This window comes from Odocoileus virginianus, chromosome 13, assembly GCF_023699985.2.
Source record: "Odocoileus virginianus isolate 20LAN1187 ecotype Illinois chromosome 13, Ovbor_1.2, whole genome shotgun sequence".
NCBI lineage: Eukaryota > Metazoa > Chordata > Mammalia > Artiodactyla > Cervidae > Odocoileus > Odocoileus virginianus.
The window spans coordinates 29815077-29836789 of NC_069686.1; the positions used below are offsets into that span (position 1 = coordinate 29815077).

Sequence of the window (21713 nt, forward strand, 5' to 3'; positions counted from 1 at the left end):
CCAAGGGGACTGATGGCTTAGGCATGAGTCCAAGTTTCACTGAGGCCTGGATTATTTATTGGTGTATTTGAACTGGTTCTTGCAATGCAGAAGCCTCCAGGGGCTAGCCTGGGACACTGAGGTTTATTCTGGGCCAGTTGTAAGCCGTAAGTTTACTTATTGGTCCCTGCACTGTCAAGCACCCAACTTGAGATTTCTTTAGCACTTAGTTTTTAATAAAAACTTTGAGTTTTTATTAGACATCTTGGTTTTTCCCATTTTTAATAAGTGGCACAGCCATATAAAATCATCCAAATGTTCAAGCTGGCAACTTCCCTACTCCTTCCCACTCCTACAACAAATCCATCAACATTACTATCAATTCTGCCTCCAAAATGGCCAGATCTCAAACCTGTGCTGGTTCCCTTTCTTCTCTGCCCTTTTGGGTCGCAGAGGAGCAACCCCACTCTCCTGCTTCTTCTCTTGAGTTTTGTTCTCCATTCTTCACAGAGCAACCCAAGGAAATTTTTTAAAAATATAAGTGAAGCCAGCTAATTCTCTTAAAAACTTTGTTTCCTTGGTGTTTTCAGGACAAAGACCCAAAGGTTCAGCATATTTGGCAAGGCCATATTTGGACTTGGATGCACTTTCGAGAGGTTAGTGTGAACTGTGGCCTCTGAGAAGTCAGCTGGGGCCCAACTACAGGGCAGTGCCAAGTGACTATTCAAAGTATGGGCTGCCAGGTCCGTGACAAGAGCCTCCGACAGGCTCTTGGGATTAATGCTTCTTGGGATTCCTTTGGAAAGCAACCCAGTAGAAAATTGGACTTCCCATATTCTGTGGGTGACAGCTCAGTAAAGAAAATGTGCCTAATGGCATTGGAGCAGGCTGGTAAGGTCTGGGGACACACCAGTGTCACACCCAACCAGGGGAAGGAAACAGCTTCCCTGTAAATCAAAGCCACTCCTATTCTCTTAGTCTCAAATATAAGAACCCAAAATTGTGCAACTAACACCAAATAAGGGTTTCTGTTTATCAAGTACCTGTTAAGGGGCTGTCTTTATGCTGGGCACTTAATGTATTTGATTGTAGCAACCTTATAATTATTATTATCTCCATTTTTGATATCTGGAAACCCAGGCTCAAAAGGTTACTAAGAGTTATTATAGATGCTTAGTAAGGCATGAACTTCTAAAAATTACCAAATTAGCTTTCTTCATGAAGGGAAGGGACTGATTTCATGTTTAAATTATCACCAGCTAATGTATCATGTAAGACTGACTGGGTGTTTTTCCTCTTCCACTAGAAGGAGAGCGCCCCTTGAGGGCAGGGGCCCTGTTTAATTCATGCTGCCTTCCTAGCACATCCAACTGTGAATGTTCACAGCAATCCTTAAATAGGGATTTGTCAATGGATTGAAGAAATGATCGAATGAATGACTTTTAACAGCTTCTGTAATCACCCAGTGCTTTTCATTCTGAGCTTTACAAAAATAGGAAAAATTTGTGTGAACATCTATGTGTCCAGTGATGTGGTATTGGATATTTTTTCCTTATACTCTCCACTCAAGAGCTGCTATTAAAATACAGTTATGCCTGTTCAACCAAAGGTTTCCATTAGCAACAAGAATTAATTAAATTATGAGTCATCAGCAGATGACATACTGAGGCAGATTATCCCCCCTCCCACAATTATTGTTTTTTGTTTTTCTAATTATAACAGTAATATAATAAAGAATACAAGCTAGATTTATTAATTTTAAAAAACAAGGTATGAATTGTCATGAGAAGCTTTCCAAGATACATTTTTAGTGGGAAAAAAAATACAGAATAATTTTCATGGTATGTTTTTATCCCAGGAGATAATAAGAATAGTTACTGGAAGATTACCGTGTGCCAGGGACTATATTATACCCTCCATATGAATTATCTTATTTAATTCATTTAATAACATCATATTGGTAGTAGTATACTTCTACTTTAAATAGTGCTATTATACCCATATAAACATTTTTTTAATTTTATTTTGAAATAATGCCAAACTTAGAAAAAGGTTGCAAGATACAAAGTATCACAAACTCATACAAGTAGGCACATTTTGTATATACTTCTATACCTACATATTTAAAAAACCCATGAGATCATGCTAATATCTATAATTCAATTCTTATATCAAGTTTTAGTTTTCTTTCTTTTTATATGTTTATTTCTCTTTTCCAATATTGAATCCTGAATTCAGTTGTCCTCAGTATACTTATTAAATTGATCCCTTGCATATAACCCACCTCCTCTCACTTTTGCTCTCCCCCTTCCCGAAGAAGAGGTCCTTCTCTTTCTCCAGTCTCCCACCCCTCACAGCAGCCCCTCTGGTGCCCCTTTCCCTCCCTGTCATGGAGCAGTCTCCCCTCTCACCCAGGGTCCAGCACAAAGCTCAGAGACCTTCCCTCCCTTGTGCCAGGCTCTCCCTACTCCATGTGACACTCCATGCCCCTGCTGCTGCTAAGTCGCTTCAGTCGTGCCTGACTCTGTGCTACCCCACAGTTGGCAGTCCACCGGGCTCTGCCATCCCTGGGATTCTCCAGGCAAGAACACTGAAGTGGGTTGCCGTTTACTTCTCCAATGCATGAAAGTGAAAAGTGAAAGTGAAGTCGCTCAGTCGTGTCCGACTCTTTGCGATTCCATGGACTACAGCCCACCAAGCTCCTCCATCCATGGGATTTTCCAGGCAAGAGTACTGGAGTGGGTGCCATTGCCTTCTCCTCCATGCCCCATACCTCCTCAGTACAACAAGGACAGCTCTCTTGCCCATTCAGGGGTCGTTGTAAGAAAGTGGCTCCTGGGGGTCCAAAGTTTTGAAACTGGGTCAAGCAGAATATGTGTTAGCATCTTGGTAGCCCATTCTTGAAAAGACCAGAAACATGGATGGCCATTTAGCCAGTCATTTGCATGAGGATGAAATATGAAAGGTGAAAAAAGAAGAAAAAAAAGAAGGGAAAGATAATTATATCCGGGAGGAAAATATTTCATGAGCTGAAACCCGAGCAGCAAAGTCACCACTGATGTCACAACAGTGTTGCAGCTAATAATGGGCTGCTTTTTAACTGTCAGGAAATGCAAACAGCACATTAAAACGGTTCTATTTTTTCCATCCTTACAATAGCAGCACCACAACCGAGTGCTGATCTCTGAAAGACAAAGGCTGAGAAAATAAACATGCACTTAAGCCACGGGGCACTTAAGTTATGAGTTTCCTTTTTAAATATTAGGTAATATATCCAAAATATTCAAACCACCCCAAGGACCATCTCTTGAGGTACCAGTCTGAGATCATCCACCAATCTCAAATGGCTCAGCAAAACTCTTGGTCAATGCAGGCCTGCCAGACAGCCAGGCTTCCTCTTTTCCTTACTTGCCTTGACTGAGTTGTTTCCGAGGTGTTTCAGAGAGCAACATGTGGGATTCAAAATAAAGAACAGACACCCTGGCCAGGCCTGCATTCTCCTCTAACTGTGTTAATGGACAGCTGCTTGGCCTCTGTTTCAGTGGCCACAGCCGAAGCCGGGCTGGGTCCTGCTCTTCCTCCGTAATTGCGGGATTGCCTGTGGTTCCTGAGTGGAAAGTTTATCTTTCCAGGGTACTACTGCCTTCCATTTTGTCATTAGTTCACTCATTCCCTTGACTTTACTTTTATCTGTGTATTTTCCAACAACTTGTTTTTACCTCATCTCCCTCTTTTTCATTAGTGTTTCTCTGTTTTACTACCCATGCCTATGTCCCTGGCTTCCTCTCCAAAGACTTTGGGAAATGAGGTGAATTTTGTATCTATGGAAGATGCTGAAAGGCAGATCTTTAAAGCTAACCCAGTCTCTTCCTTCTACTTGAGTCCACATAAAGTGACAGCTCTCCTTTCTTGACAGCAGATTCTTTCCAGTCCACCTGTAAAGCTGCCCCATTGAAGAAATGACTTGATTGAGGATGCACGCAAGGTTCACAACAAATGAACAAAACTTCCTGTTATGAGACTGCAAATTTCCAGGCACTTGCAACTGACCTTTCCTCGTCATAAATACAGACTGTATCTGGCAGTCTTTTACCCCATTCCAGATTATAGATTTTCAGAGGTCCCTACCTCAGGACCAAGAAAATCCTAGACAGACGTAAGTTCTGTGATCATGACCAGGGATAGATTATTCTGAGAATAGAGACAAAATCATGAGTCCAAAGGGACTGGAAAATCAACCAACAGAGTAAAATGGGTGGGCTACATATACTCAGAGAAAGCCATCCGAACCAAGACCACAACATGGGCATGATATGTTTACTGTTTTTTCCTCTAATCTGCTCTTTCCCCTGGGCCCCAGGCAGCAGGCTGGCCTTGGACTGGAATGACAGATTCCTGTGCCCTTTGGCATCTTGTTTGTTTCACCTCATGGGGAACGCTGGAGATCAGGAAGCTGTGGAGGTCAGGGCATTCACTCACCGGCTCCCTCTCCGTGGGATCACTACAGACTGGCTGAATATCCCTGCTCCTGTCAGGTGCCTCCTTTCTTCATTTCTAGTCGCCATTCTGTCGTTTGTCCTTTCTACTGGCCCAGAGTACCTCACTACCCCTCATGATTTCCTTATAACCTGCCAACACCTTTGTTATTAATCCCTTTATTAAACTCTTTTCAAATTACTCAACTCTAGTGGACCATCTGTTTCCTGCTACTAATTTGATGCTTATACAAGATCTCTGCTTAGACAAGGCAGAAGCAGGTGTTCTGGGAAATTGCAATGGGAGATGATCAGGAACCCAGTTACCTGGAAATTAAGGCCCATAGGTAGGAATTTAAGTCACTCTTGACACAGAGGGACAAAGGAGAAACTTCATTACTGAAGATTCGTGATGAAAAGAAGTGAATAAACTTACTGACACCTGGAGTTGTCAACCTCAGTTTATTGATGACAACATAAGAACTGTGTTTTTTCATAGGCCAGGCACTGTGCTAAGCTCTCAATACATTGTCACACTTTAGATTATTTTGTGCGCTTTACAGATGAGGAAATTGGGTGCCCTGCTCATTGCTATTTTGTTTATTCAACATCCCTCCCTCCACATCTTATAGCAAGAAAACTTTTTTTATAAGTTACACATCCTACATGTTAGGTAGGGCTAACTTGGGCCTTATCAGAAAAATACACCTCGCATGTGTAATATTTGGTTCAGTGAACATGTAGACCAAACAAACCAGTAAGTTTTCTTTGAGTTTTGATACATGAACTTAGAAAAAGAGCTAAAAATTTAATGATGTTAGCTGCCACTGCTTAGGGTCACCTTTCCTTCTGCCTGGAGGAAGCTGTCTCTAGTAAGAAATCATACCATATCATGCAAAGAGAGCCATATCATGCAGAGAGAAGAGACAGATGGACCAAGAGCAAGCCCAGGAGAGATGACCTAATTTGCTCCTGCATCCTCTGTCTTCAAGTAGCTTCTATCCCTAGATTCTTCTTATGAGCCAGCAATTACTTTTCTATGTGGTATTTCTGTTATATATTATCAAAAATATTCTGTAAATATATTGAAGCTTACTTAGGTATTCTTCAACTGAGCAGCGATCAAGATGTGTGCGAGGAAGCCGCCAAGGTTGGGGAAAGACACGCAAATGGAGCAGGTGGGACTATCCTCAGGGCCCACATAGATCCAGAAATAGTTGGTGGTACCACAACCAGAATGAAAAAACCTTCTGATGCATGGGACACCACATAGAATACTCAGAAATCTATTACATGATTAGTAGTGGGGGAAACATCAGTCCTGAACTTTGTTTTCTCTGCATAACAAACCCAAAATGTAAGCCTTAAAAAGATCAGACTGTTTCCAAGTAAATGAACTATACCCTAGAACAAAGCTGAAGAATACATATAGAAATACAAGAACCTGCAGCATCTAAAAATGTAAAGGTTGCCGTTGCTGGCATCCAATCAAACATTACCAGGCACACAAAGAGTAGGAAAATATAACCCATATATGAAGAAAAATCTGTTAAAATTGATCCAGAATTACACGGATAATAGAACTAAGTAGTCAAGGGCATGATGACCACATGTTCAAGAAAGTAGGGGAAACCATAAGTGTGTTAAGGAAAAAAATAAATGATAGTATGAAAAAGGCCCAAGTCAAACATCTAGAGTTGAAAAATACAATGTCTAAAATGAAAAATATACTGAATTGGAATTAAGTGCAGACCAGACACTGCAGAATAAAGCATTAGTGAATTCAAAGACATGTCAATAGAAATTGTTCGGAATGAAACCCAGAGAGAAAAATGACTAAAAAAGAAATCAGCAGAGCATCACTGAGCTGTGGACCAGCACAGGCAGCCTCCTACATGCAGATGTGGTCCCCAAAGGAAAGGAGAGAGACTATGGAACAGAGACAAATATTTGAAGAAATAATGGCTGAAATTTTTCCAAATTTGGTGAAAAATGTAAACATCCAGATCTAAGACTCATTAAATCCTAATCGGAAGAAACATGAAGAACCCATACCACAGCATTTTATAATCAAATCAGGGAGCCTGTCTCAGTGGCAGCATCCCTGATGGTCATACCTAGCCTCCCAATGAGGCCAACCACAGACTGTCTTAAAGATGCAAATATTCTGTTCATTAATGTGTTTCTCAATGGCTCAATTAAAAGAATGAATTTTGGGCCATCTTGTGGAACAGAGGTATGGAGATCGACATGTGTTGCACATAATAAATTTAGTCTAACATTCTTACCTCTGTAAGCCTATGGATTCCCTCCTCCATATCATGCTGAGGAGCTCTGGCCTGTCATCTCATTAAATGTAGGCCACCACCAAGTCCAAGTTCTAGTCAGTCAACCAAGGAAGAGAGAGTCACCTTCAGCTGCACAAGCTAACTCATTAAGTCTAAAATCTCTAGGAATTACACCCATATCAATGAGTTCAACCCAATCTACTGTTATATCTTCTTTGAACAAATGCCTTTTATTTTATTTTTTTTCATTTATTTTTATTAGTTGGAGGCTAATTACTTTACAATATTGTAGTGGGTTTTGTCATACATTGACGTGAATCAGCCATGGATTTACATGTATTTCCCATCCCGATCCCCCCTCCCATCTCCCTCTCTACCCAATCCCTTTGAGTCTTCCCAGTGCACCAGGCCCTAGCACTTGTCTCATGCATCCAACCTGGGCTGGTGATCTGTTTCACTATATGAACAAATGCCTTTTAAATGCACCACTGCAGATATTCCCCAGGTTTCCACTGATGAATATTATTAGCAAGGCCTTGGAAGTCTTTGGGGGGTATAAGTTATTTTCTCTTAGATCATAATGGGTACCCATTCCCTGGAAAATGCTGGGTTTTACTTAATCCACAGGTTTAGTGCTAAAACAGGAGGTTTTTTGGTAAGTCTTATAGAGAATGGACATTCCCTCTCAAGGAATTTTTCCCAGAGAAAGTTATCACAGGGTTTTCTCAGCAAAAGAAATATGACAATGGACTAAATGCTCATGGAAATACCTGGCCTTACCACTGAACCATTTCTGGAAGAGGTTAGGCTTTGAAAGCTAGACAGGCTTTCTGACCAAAGATTCAGTTATGGTGGTGATTGAGAGATAATAGCCTGAAAAGGTGGAGTTCTGTATATGCTTTGACTCAAAGACGATGACATAATGGCATCTTCCCCATAGCCAATATGCATAGATCTGAAAATTAAGGAGCAGAAGTAAACAATCAGGGATAATCTATCCTGAAAAGGGAATTTGAAAATGTATCTCTAGAGAAATAAGAATTTGCTAATACTTTAAAAATAGCTAATAGCCTTCACTCCAATACTACTAAGAAACAGGGTTCTAAAAAGTATTGAGCTCAAATTTTAACTGTCTAAAAATGTGGGTGATCTTTATACTCCTTCAGTGTTGTATACTGTAAAATGATTACCTTATCATAAAAAAAATGAGCAAAGATTTCCAAAATGAGCAGTAGAGTACCTGGAAGCAAAACAAAAGATAGGAGAGCCAGAAACAAAATATTATATGGTGTCCTGGATATGTTTTGCATGCTCAGTCGCTTCAGTCATGTCCAAGTCTTTGCGACCCCGTGGTCTGTAGCCAGCTAGGCTCTTCTGTCCATGGGATTCTCCAGGCAAGAATACTAGAGTAGGGTGCCATGCTCTTCTCCAGGAGATCTTCCCAACTCAAGAATCAAACCAGCGTCTCCTGCATTGCAGGCAGATTCTTTACTGCTGAGCCACCAGAATATGTTTTATTGATTCCAAAATAAGTTTCATAGTTCATCATCCTATTTGATCTAATCATCAAACAGTGAAGCAGTCCTCCTGATGTTTAGTTCAGTTCAGTTGCTCAGTTGTGTCTGACCCCTTGAGACCCCATGGACTGCAGCAAGCCAGGCCTCCCTGTCCGTCACCAACTCCCGGAGTTTACCCAAACTCATGTCCATTGAGTTGGTGATGCCATCGAACTATCTCATCCTCTGTCATCCCCTTCTTCTCCCACCTTCAATCTTTCCCAGAATCAGGGTCTTTTCCAGTGAGTCAGTTCTTCACATCAGGTGGCCAAAGTATTGAAGTTTCAGTTTCAACATCAGTCCTTCCAATGAACACTCAGGACTGATCTCCTTTAGAATGGACTGGTTGGATCTCCTTGAAGTTCAAGGGACTCTCAAAAGGCTTCTCCAACACAACGGTTCAAAAGCATCAATTCTTCGGCACTCAGCTTTCTTCACAGTCCAACTCTCACATCCATACATGACTACTGCAGAAACCATAGCCTTGACTAGATGGACTTTGTTGGCAAAATATTGTCTCTGCTTTTTAATATGCTGTCTGAGTTGGTCATAACTTTCCTTCCAAGGAGTAAGCGTCTTTTAAGTTCATGGCTGCAGTCACCATCTGCAGTGATTTTGGAACCCCAAAAAATAAAGTCTGACACTGTTTCTACTGTTTCCCCATCTATTTGCCATGAAGTGATGGGACCAGATGACATGATCTTCATTTTCTGAATGTTGAGTTTTAAGCCAACTTTTTCACTCTCCTCTTTCACTTTCATCAAGAGACTCTTTAGTTCTTCTTCACTTTCTGCCATAAGGGTGGTATCATCTGCATATCTGAGGTTATTGATATTTCTCCCAACAATCTTGATTCCAGCTTGTGGTTCATCCAGTCCAGAGTTTCTCATGATGTACTCTGCATATAAGTTAAATAAGCAAGGTGACAATATACAGCCTGGACATACTCCTTTTCCTGTTTGGAACCAGTCTGTTGTTCCATGTCCAGTTCTATAGGCAGATAAATTACCCTTAGCATTTAGGGCAGTATTCCAAGGGAATATTATGAGAAAGCAATAGGGACGGATGCCTGCATGTAGCCTTTCCTTTAGCCTGCAGCACTCTCCTATGATGGTGTGAGGACACACTGCTGACATTAAAAGTTAAAGGACAAGTTGATACTATTGTTCTCTTGGTCTTTAGTTGACTAAACATGCTTGCTGAGATGGAACCAATTAATGAAAAGAATTATGGTTACCTTATTAATACGACTGAATAAAATGTCTCTTGTTGTTGTTACTAAGTCTTGTCCAACTCTTTGCAACCCCATGGACTGCAGCATGCCAAGCTTCCCTGTCCTTCACTATCTCCCTGAGTTTGCTCAAACTCATGTCCATTGAAACAGTGGTGCCATCCAACCTTCTCATCCTGTTGCCCCCTTCTTCTCCTGCCTTCAGTCTTTCCCAGCATCAGGATTTTTCCAGTGAGTTGGCTCTTAGCATCAGGTAGCCACTGTATTTTAGCTTCAACTTCAGCATCAGTCCTTCTAATGAATATTCAGTGTTGATTTCCTTTAGGATTAACTGGTGTGATCTCCTTGCTGTCCAAGGGACTCTCAAGAGTCTTCTCAGAATGCAGTTTCTCACTCAAAGCATGTCATATGACCTTAAAGTTACTTACTCAGTATCTGGCCAGAAAGGGTTTCATTATAATAATTCCCTATTAGACGTATGACTAATATGGGCCCTGATCAATATGGCTTCCAGCAAAGCAAATCTAGAACTTGGAAAAGTTCTTTAAAATTATTGTTGTTGTGTTGTTACTCTCTGTCATGTCCAGCTCCTGTGACCCCATGGACTGGAGCTGCCAGGCTCCTTTGTCCATGGAACTTCCTAGGCAAGAATGCTGAACTGGGTTGCCATTTCCTTCTCCAGGGAATCTTTATTAATATGACCCAGGGATTGGACCAGCACAGTATATTAGTTAGGGGGAAAAAAAAAAGTTAAAAACTGTATGCCCATTACTTTCCATTTTGTAATTGTGTGTGTGCTTATGTGTGTTTTTTTATGTGTGTTTTTCTTTAATGAAAAAAAAAAGTTGTTTAAAAAAGAAAAAGATTCAGAGTAGCTTTTTCTCAAAGAGTATTATGAGTTCATGGTTAAAGAAAGTGATTAGAAACTACTCAAGTGCTGCTTATGTAGCATATTCTTCTAAAATATCCTCCCCCATCTTCTATAATAGCTGCCTGCCTTTCAGTAGCCTATAGCCTCAAAAAAGTTGTGAAATTGTGCCAATGTGTGTTCCATCATCCCTTAATTATTTGTGCCAACTGATGGGAGCTGAAATATGGAAAGCATCAAAAAGATAATCCTAAATTAATTTGTTCTTGTGCTTGGAATATAACCAGACACATGTGTTTAGACATGAATATATTTACCCCCCACTAAACCTCATACCATGTCCTCACCACTTCTTGGCTTGGTTCCCACTTACAGCACTGGGGAGGTACCAGGAACCAAAGAAAATCTGAGAAAGGATTGTCTGGTGATGGAAATTTGGCTCTAAATTGTGAATATCTGTTTGTATAAATGTGAAAACCTTCATATATAATTGTCTACATGTTTATTCTACCTAGAGTGGAATAATTAATTCTCCATAGTTCTTTGATTAAATGTAAAGTTTTATTTGTGTAGGATCCTCCAGATTTGTAAAATTGGTGACTGGGGTAATGGAAAGAAAAGATGTCTTGGCAGAACTGAAACCCAGTGCAAAACAAAAATGTAGGAACTCTTGTTCTAAAATTGTTAAGAATTTTAAGATGGTGACTGCAAAGCATTATACCAAGAGCAGAGCTAAATGCACAGGCCACAAGCCCATGAAGCCAGTCCTGAGGCTTGGAGTCAAGTAAACTAGAAATCAGATTCTAGGTTTTTCATTTACAAGCCGAGTACCTTAAGTTATTTAAACCTTTAAAACTTCAGTTTTCTCATCTGTAAAATCAGAATAATGATTATGCATCATTCTCAAGATTATTGTGGTGATTAAGAGAGAACATTATCTTAAGTGCATAGCTCAGTACCTGGCTCCTGGACACTCTTTTTATCCTGCATGGTACAGTTAGAGTTAGGACATATAAACTTGAGGCTCTCTCTTCAACTTAAAATTATTTTTACTTATCCATTTTCTACCAAACAAAATGGAAATTGTACATTATAGACAATTAAGACCTTTTTTGTTCGGGTTTCACTCACTTTTGTAGACTTGCCACCTACCGTTCTCACACGTGTATCAAGCTCCAATATAAAATTTGTATTTTCACTTTTCCTTGAAAGTGAAAGTTGCTCAGTCATGTCCACTCTTTGTGATCCCATGGGCTATACAGCCCATAGAATTCTCCAGGCCAGAATACTGGAGTGGGTAGTCTTTCCTTTCTCCAGGGGATCTTCCCAACCCAGGGACTGAACCAAGGTCTCCTGCATTGCAGGTGGATTCTTTACCAACTGAGCTATCAAGGAAGCCCACTTTTCCTTAAGGGTCAGTAATTATAACAGACATAGGTGACCATACACAAAAATAAACTCAAAATGGATTAAAGATCTAAATGTAAGACCAGAAACTATCAAACTCCTAGAGGAGAACATAGGCAAAACACTCTCCGACATAAATCACAGCAGGATCCTCTATGACCCACATCCCAGAATTTCAGAAATAAAAGCAAAAATAAACAAATGGGACCTAATGAAACTTAAAAGCTTTTGCACAACAAAGGAAACTATAAGCAAGGTGAAAAGACAGCCCTCAGATTGGGAGAAAATAATAGCAAACGAAGCAACAGACAAAGGATTAATCTCAAAAATATACAAGCAACTCCTCCAGCTCAACTCCTGAAAAATAAATGACCCAATCCAAAAATGGGCCAAAGAACTAAACAGACATTTCTCCAAGGAAGACATACAGATGGCTAACAAACACATAAAAAGATGCTCAACATCACTCATTATCAGAGAAATGCAAATCAAAACCACAATGAGGTACCATTATACGCCAGTCAGGATGGCTGCTATCCAAAAGTCTACAAGCAATAAATGCTGGAGAGGGTGTGGAGAAAAGGGAACCCTCTTACACTGTTGGTGGGAATGCAAATTAGTACAGCCACTATGGAAAACAGTGTGGAGATTTCTTAAAAAGCTGGAGATAGAACTGCCATATGACCCAGCAATCCCACTTCTGGGCATACACACCAAGGAAACCAGATCTGAAAGAGACACGTGCACCCCAATGTTCATCGCAGCACTGTTTATAATAGCCAGGACATGGAAGCAACCTAGATGCCCATCAGCAGACGAATGGATGAGGAAGCTGTGGTACATATACACCATGGAATATTACTCAGCCATTAAAAAGAATTCATTTGAATCAGTTCTAATGAGATGGATGAAACTTGAGCCCATTATACAGAGCGAAGTAAGCCAGAAAGATAAAGACCATTACAGTATACTAACACATATATATGGACTTTAGAAAGATGGTAACGATAACCCTATATGCAAAACAGAAAAAGAGACTCAGATGTATAGGACAGACTTGTGGACTCTGGGAGAAGGTGAGGGTGGGATGTTTCAAGAGAACAGCATTGAAACATGTATATTATCTAGGGTGAAACAGATCACCAGCCCAGGTTGGGTACATGAGACAAGTGCTCGGGCCTGGTGCACTGGGAAGACCCAGAGAGATCGATTGGGTGGAGAGGGAGGTGGGAGGGGGGACTGGGATGGGGAATACATGTAAATCCATGGCTAATTCATTTCAATGTATAACAAAAACTACTGTAATGATGTAAAGTAATTAGCCTCCAACTAATAAAAATAAATGGAAAAAAAAAAAAAAAAAAAAAACAGACATAGGTGACATAGGTTAACAAGACAACAAGCCCAAAATGGAGTCATTTATGCACCAGGTCACCAAACGAAGGGGTAATTGCAGTTTCAGCTCTCTCAGAAATGTAATCTCAAACCAGTCAGTTAGGAATCTCCTGATCATCACTAGTTTGGTAATCTGCCTGAAAGACTCCTGTTATCCCCTAAAGGAAAATAACCTTGCAATAACCAGTCCACTTTTTTGCTTAGTAAAAAATGACTCTTTCTCTTCTGCCTATGAAAGTCTTTTATTTGGTACAGCTCCTCAGAGCTCCTTTCAGTCTATTAGATTGGATGCTGCCTGATTCAAGTTTATTTTTGTTCAAATAAACTCTTAAAATTTTTAATACATTTCAATTTATCTTCTATCATATATAATAAATGTTCCTTTGTGCCAAGCAGTGTGCTAAACACACACTGTTAGAAGGAACACTCATAGTCTTTATGTTTTCTAATGTTATCTCCCAGAGAGGACACTCCATGAACTGTAACCCTCCTGGATACATCTACCTCCTCACTTATCTTCCCTGGGAGGAGAGTAATACATCTCATTGGTGATCTTGGAAGAAACTGACTATTTATAATCCAGCCTCTGCCTCTCTGTAGCAAATCTCCCCACAGGGAGCATGTGCTCCCAATTGATCTCAGGCAAGCTGTAAAAGACCTTTGCTCAGTGGGAGACCTATTGTCCAGGACTGTGACCAGGTGGTAAATCTATTTCTGGTATTCCAGGTCAGGAAGCCTATGCTCTCCAATGTCAGTGTTATAGATGATCATGTCTCCTGTCTGCCTTACTCTTTTGCTTTTATTTTTTTTCATTTCCAGTAAAGCTATTTACACATTGAAATTTGAATTTCATATAAATTTTATGTGTCATAAAATATTCTTTTTTTTTCCTTTTGTTTTTTTCCCCCTACAACCATTGCAATATGTAAAAACCATTCCTAGCTCACGGGCTGTATGAAAACAAGCAGGCAAGATTTGGCCACAGGCTATAGTTGGCCTAACCCTGCCTGAGAAGTTCAGATTAATGGAGACGTTAGCTGAGTGAATCACAACCGATGTACATATGTAAAGAAATTAGAAAATAGTACAGCCATCTGATAAAGCATAGGATTCATCAGTTGTGCAGGAGAAACATGGAAGAGCAAGCTATTGGGCCATGGACCATTTTAGATATTATCTGAGTGAGTGAAGGTTACATCAGATCTTCTGGACATTCAATTGCCCCCTTCCATGTCTAAGTATATATTCATACGGCATTTCTGTGTGTGTGTGTGTGTGTGTGTGTGTATATATATATATATATATATATTAGCCTATATATAGAGAGAGGCTAATCTGGCTATATTCTGGCTTCACCTCATCTGACCAGGTCCCTGTCCTGAGTCTTATTGTTGTATAGTAGTCAACGTCCACTCTTTTTGTTCACCTCCCTCAGACCAGCCATGTGAACTCATCCTGATTCAAGTACTTTTTTCAAATGAGGACTGCAGAATTACCATTATGAGTATTAGTTGTCCAGGTACTTCTGAAAGTAAGCTATTGAGTTTCTTAATTGTTTCAGGACTTGGGTGGAGAAAATGAGTATTCTTTTTAAAAGCTATGCAAATACCCCAATACAATCTACATCCATGAGCTCCTTTCAGCCTCATAGCTACCATATGAGATAAGCATTTTTCTCAGCCAGTTTTTATAGTTAAATGAAGACTACCAATCAAGAAAGTGGCAAGTTAAGATCTGAACTAGGTCTATCTCATGCCAAAGATTATGCTCTTAAAATTTCCCATTTTGCTTTTGCATGCAAATTTTATAATAAATGATAAGAACATTCAAATTTCTGGTTGAAAAAAAAGCTAGCACAGTATTATATGCAGTATCCTTATATTCTATTTGGCAGAAAAGTAAGCCAAGCTAAACTTAAAATCAGCAAATGCTGAATTTTATTTTAGGATGAGCAAGCTGCAACCATAATAACTGTATTTACAGCTAACAGCAATAACCATGTTACTCTATAGGTCCTACACTAAAAACTGAAACTGCATTTCATGATTTACAAGGTTTGAAATGTAAACAGTAAAAGGTATTTTTTTCCCTTTGAAGATTTCTCATTAACAACCACAAAACTAGCAATTTTGTGAGGAATTATGTTGTGTATTCTTTCTCAAAACACATGTAAGATAGTTCTTTGATGGTGACCCCATTCTGATTCCAACATCTGACTGTTTTCAACATTCTGAGAACTCCTCCACACCCACCTATCTTTGAGAAGGTTTGATTCCCTACTCAGTTGGTGAGAAGAAAGGAATTTAGAACAGTAGAGGTAGCAAACTGCCTACTTATGACCACCTGAAGAAAGAGTACTGTCCACCCCAGTTCCTTCTGTCCACCCCAGTTCCTTCATGCAGGTCCATGAATGAGTCATCAGATCGGCACTACTGCTTCAGTTATTTATGCTGATGGCAGTTGTGCTAATAAGAGAAGTAACAAAAGGGTGTAGTGCCCAAGAAATCTGACAGATTTGATGTATCCACTTATATCCATAACTCAACCCCTCCTCTGTATGATCCTGGATATTGTGTTCCATAAGAATTCCTACCAAGACTCCACCCCAGTGCAGCCCTCTCTCTTGTGGTCATAAGAATGTCAACACTATGCAGTATCTTCCTCTTTGTCTATGTGGCACCATGCTTTATTCACCAAGATGTGTTTTTCTGTCATTTTTGTCTAATCTTATTGATTCAAATGCATTATATTCCTACCAAGAAAGCAATACTAACAAGATATGTAGTTTGACACATACAAAATACTCCCAAGTAAATACATACTTTTTTGTGCATAGATCTTTCTGCATTTCCCATATGAATTGCCTGACTTGACATTTCTTTCTCTTTTTAATACAAAGTCTGCCACTCTTGATTATCTCTTTAATATTCTGTCCAAAATTGCAACTGAAAGGCAAAGGAAAAAAAGGTGAAGGAATGTAATTTGCACTTCTTGTAACCTTGATTATTTATCAAATGTACTTTTTTCTTTATAACCACCTTTTCAACACTTCAAGACATGCCTAACTGCCAGTGTTCACTTTTACAGGCCCAGTGGATAATGGAACTCTCGGAGAATCCTGGTTTGCAGAGGCAGTCACTAAGGTTAGTTTGACACTACTCTCTATTGAAGAAACTGTCTTTTGTTTGAGACAGAAGGTTGACTGATAGCAACCAGAAGAGGCTCTAGAGAACAGTTGTAGATTCAAGCATGGATTTTAGTCTGCATGAGTGTAGTACCCTGTTTCCAAAAAGGGTTTACTTTTATTGCCTTACTGATGCTTACATACCCCGGTGACACAGGGAATATTTTTCACATTTTTAAAATTGATAACAAGGCACAGACAGATAAATGACTGGCTCAGGAACACATAAAGTGTGACCAAGTACGTTTCAAGTTGTAAACTCATAATTCAAACTCTCCTCAGTAATCTGATGGAGAAAGGAACTTGCAATTCCTAAACTGCATCATGAGAATTCAGGAGCACAGCACCAACCCAGAAGACTATCCAACACAAGTTTGAGAAGTCCAGATCAGAGTCAACTCCAGCCAGTAGTCTATGATTGCCTGCCTTCACCATCCTGCCAGCAACCACCCGTACCTTACCGAGTTTAAGCAGGCAGCTCTAAATAGTTGTTGTTGGTTACCGTAGTAACAGATACCTAGGTTTCAGCTTCAAATGCCCCTTTTGATGAGGCAATTTCACAAATATTCATGATAAATGACCAAACCACAAACTTAACTGTGGGAATTTTTGCTTTGGAAAATCGAATAAAAAGACAGCAGAAAGGATGAGCAGCAAATGCACTAGAGAAAATGGGGCCAGATTTGGAGAGGCAAATGGAAGGAAAGCCAGGCCTGACTACCAAAAGTCAGATCAAAATCAATTCAAACCAAAGCTTTAAATTATAATTGGTCACTGAAGGGCTAGCCACCAGACAGAACCAAGATTCCTCGGGAGGAGGAATGGTAGAATAAGAGGTGGAGAGGGCAGGAGTTGAGTATGTCCTGCAGGAGGCTGTGTATTTTAAAGAGCTTCAGTTTTCTATTTTATTGTTAACCATGATGACTAAATGTTGGCAATGATCTTTCTCTTGTTTCTTCATTTATGCAACCAAGAGACACTGTGACCTGAAGAAGACACACTTAACTAGACTGTGGAATTTGGCATATGTGAATTTCATTAGCAACCTAGGTTATTCACAAATCCTGAAGACATGGCAGTCTTTATAATGTTCCAGGATTATGTGATTAACCTCTTATCTCTTCTACCTACTAAAAACTCACAAAGATAAAAGAAATTTGATACATTGCTACACTATCACATGGAAACATCATAATTACTCAAAGAAAGACATGTCAATAATCCTTTCATGTTTTACTATAAAAGAGTGCCTTGCCTATATATTAATAGGATCATTGAAGTGTATATCCGGTTGAAGGCAAAAGGATAGCTTAAAAGAGCTTTCACAGACATTTTAAAATTTCTGGCCAAGCTTCTTAGGTCCTCTAGGACCGTCTTACTCTTGCTGCTCACGGAAAGCACCAGGGAACAGATGTATTGCAGTTTGTGACAGGAGAACAGCCTGTGGATTCCGCCTACTCCCTCCAGTCCATCTGGGAAGTGGGTGAGACAGGGAGCCCACAGAAAGGGGGGCTCTCCTGGGAATCCCTTGGGGTACTGTGGTTATTGGTGCTTTATTTTCAGTAGATGGCACTGTGTCTATTGAGATCAACAAGAGGAAAGTCTAGATGGGAAACCTGATTGTTTCTAGAAAAGGCATACTGCGTTTGATAATGCATGGTATATATTTTTATTGAGTGATGTGATAACACAAATGCTATTTAGTATTCATGTTAGCACTCTCTCTGGAGCACAAGGAACTTTATGATTTACTATTCTGGCTCAGACTCAAGGCTGTGGTGGAGCCCAGGGCCATTCTATGAGAGCTACAGTTGGAATAAGAATAAATCACTCTGAACATTCACCCGCTTTATCACCCAAACACATAAATCAGTATCTGTACTCTATCTATGGCTGGACTCCTACCCTAGGCAATGGAGTCCCCCTTACCAAAGTAGAACACTCTGACACCTTGGTTCCTGCCCAGAACACAGTAATCTCACACCCCTAGAATCAAGGCAACCAGATCAGTTTCTTACACGTGGGTGGTCCTATGTTGTAGATACTATTACTTGTCCATCCATACTTTATCCTTTATTGTTGTTGTTGTTCAATCGTCCAGTGGTGTCCAACTCTTTGTGGTGTGCCCCATCAACTGCAGCACACCAGGCCTCCCTGTCGCTTACCATCTCCTAGAGTTTGGTCAAACTCATGTCCATTGCATCAGTGATGCCATATAGCCGTCTCATCCTCTGACACCCTCTTCTTCTGCCCTCAGCCTTTCCCAGCATCAAGGACTTTTCCAGTAAATTAACGGTTCACATCAGGCGACCAAAATATTGGAGCCTCAGCTTCTGCATCAGTCCTTCCAATGAGAATTCAGGGTTGATTTCCCTTAAAATTGACTGGTTTCTTCTCCTTATGTTCAAGGAACTTTCAGGAGTCTTCTCTAGCACCACAGTTCAAAGCCATTAATTCTTTGGTGCTCTGTCTTCTTTATGGTCTAGCTCTTAAAACCATACATGACCACTGATAAGACTGTAGCTTTGACTATATGGACTTTTGTCAGCAGAATAATGTCTTTGCTTTTCAACACACTGTCTAGGTTTGTCATAACTTTCCTGCTGAGAAGCAGTCGTCTTCTTATTTCATGGCTGCAGTCACCATCCACAGTGATTTGAGAGCCCACGAAAGGAAATCTGTCACTACTTCTACATTTTCCTCTTCTATTTGCTATGAAGTAATGGGCTGGATACCATGATCTTAATTTTTTTTAATATTTAATTTTAAACTGTCTCTTTCACTCTCCTCCTTCACTCTCACCAAGAGACGGTGTGTTTCTTTTCGCTTTCTGCCATTAGAGTGGTATCATCTGGTTTGGACATCTGGAAGTTCTTGGTTTATGTAATGCTAAAGCCTAGCATGCAAGATTTTAAGTATGACCTTACTAGCATGAGAGATGAGTTCAATTGTTCAATGGTTAGAACTTTGTTTAGTACTACCTTTCTTGGTAGTCCTTTATAACATATATCTAAATATTTTTTCTCTCTTATGAATGCTTTCAGGAGAGTAGACCCCAGCACCAGAAGATGAACCAAATTTATTTAAGCTGGCTGCAGTCTCCCATTTAAGAATGGGAGAAGAACCTCAAGTTTGCTTCTTAGAAAATAAACTCTAACCACAGTGTGAAGGATAGAGAAGATGAAAAGAGGTTCTGTGAGACAACCACAATGCTATGCACTTAATAGAATATTCCTTATTATAATCTTGAGGTAGGTGCTATGCTTCCCATTTAACATTTGAGGAAAATGAAGGTCAGAAGGTTTAAACCACCTACCTAAAATCAGCCTTATTGTTGACTGAGCTTATGATGAGATTCTAACCATTAGAGAAGTCTGCTGTTGGACTTTGGGTAAAGAAACATGCAAGAAGAAACTTCCCATTTCTGTCCCCTGACATGACTTTTTTTGAATATGAACCCATGGGCAGCGGTATTTATCTTCAGATAATTACAAGAGTCAACCTAAGAGAGCAGACAAACTGAAAACCACAATCATTGATAACTAACCAATCTGATCACATGGACCACAGCCTTGTCTAACTCAATGAAACTATGAGCCATGCCATGTAGGGCCACCCAAGACAGATGGGTCATGGCGGAGAGTTCTGAAAGAAGGGAATGACAAACCACTTCGGTATTCTTGCCTTGAAAATCCCATACACAGTATGAAAAGGCAAAAAGATAGGACACTGAAAGATGAACTCCCCAGGTCAATAGGTGCCCAATATGCTACTGGAGATCAGTGGAGAAATAACTCCAAAAAGAATGAAGAGACGGAGTCAAAGCAAAAACAACACCCAGCTGTGGATGTGACTGGTGATGGAAGTAAGTCCAATGTGTAAAGAGCAATCCTAGAATGTTAAGTCCATGAATCAAGGCAAATTGGAAGTGGTCAAACAGGAGATGGCAAGAGTAACGTTGACGTTTTAGGAATCAGCAAACTAGAAAGGACTGGAATGGGTGAATTTAACTCAGATGACCATTATATCTGCGACTGTGGGCATGAATCCCTGAGAAGAAATGGAGTAGCCCTCATAGTCAACAAAAGAATTCAAAAAGCAGTACTTGGATGCAATCTCAAAAACAACAGAATGAGCTCTGTTCATTTCCAAGGCAAGCCATTCAGTATCACAGTAATCCAAGGCTATGCCCCAACCAGTAATGCTGAAGAAGCTGAAGTTGAACAGTTCTAAGAAGACCTACAAGGTCTTCTAGAACTAACAACCAAAAAGGATGTCCTTTTCATTACAGGGGACTGGAATGCAAAAGTAGGAAGTCAAGAGATACCTGGAGCAAGAGATACCTGGAGCAACAAGCAAATTTGGCCTTGGAGTACAAAACAAAGCAGGTCAAAGGTTAACAGAGTTTTGCCAAGAGAATGCACTGGTCATAGCAAACACCCTCTTCCAACAACACAAGAGAAGACTCTACACATGGACATCACCAGATGGTCAATACTGAAATCAGATTGATTATATTCTTTGCAGCCAAAGATGGAGAAGCTCTATACAGTCAATAAAAACAAGACCGGGAGCTGACTGTGGCTCAGATCATGAACTCCTTATTGCCAAATTCAGACTTAAATTGAAGAAAGTAGGGAAAACCACTAGACCATTCAGGTATGACCTAAATCAAATCCCTCATGATTAAACAAGGGAAGTGACAAAGTTCAAGGGATTAGATCTGATAGACAGAGTGCCTGAAGAACTATGGACAGAGGTTGGTGACAATGTACAGGAGGCAGTGATCAAGACCATCTCCAAGAAAAAGAAATGCAAAAAGGCAAAATGGTTGTCCGAGGAGGCCTTACAAATAGCTGAGAAAAGAAAAGACATGAAAGGCAAAGGAGAAAAGGAAAAATATACCCATTTGAATGCAGAGTTTCAAGGAATAGCAGGGAGAGATAAGAAAGTTTTCCTCAGTGATCACTGCAAAGAAATAGAGGAAAATAATAGATTGGCAATGACTAGAGATCTCTTCAAGAAAATTAGAGATACCAAGGGAATATTTCATGCAAAGATGGGTACAATAAAAGATAGAAATGGTATGGACCTAACAGAAGCAGAAGGTATTAAGTAGAGGTGTCAAGAATACATAGAAGAAGTATACAAAACAAATCTTCATGACCCAGATAACCATGAAGGTGTGATCACTCACCTAGAGCCAGACATCCTGGAATGCGAAGTCAAGTGGACCTTAGGAAGCATCACTGCGAACAAAGCTAGTAGAGGTGATGGAATTCCAGTTGAGCTATTTCAAATCTTGAAAGATGATGCTGTGAAAATGCTTC

General features: G+C 40.0%; 1 protein-coding gene across 1 annotated transcript in view; it reads left to right on the forward strand.

Moving 5' to 3' along the window:
- CCDC148 (coiled-coil domain containing 148) overlaps window positions 1-21713 on the forward strand; it is a 536518-nt gene that overhangs the window by 425103 nt on the left and 89702 nt on the right. Inside the window, exon 16 of the mRNA XM_070476172.1 lies at window positions 16287-16342. Coding sequence (XP_070332273.1) covers window positions 16287-16342 — 56 coding nt within the window. The remainder of the gene's footprint in view (window positions 1-16286; window positions 16343-21713) is intronic.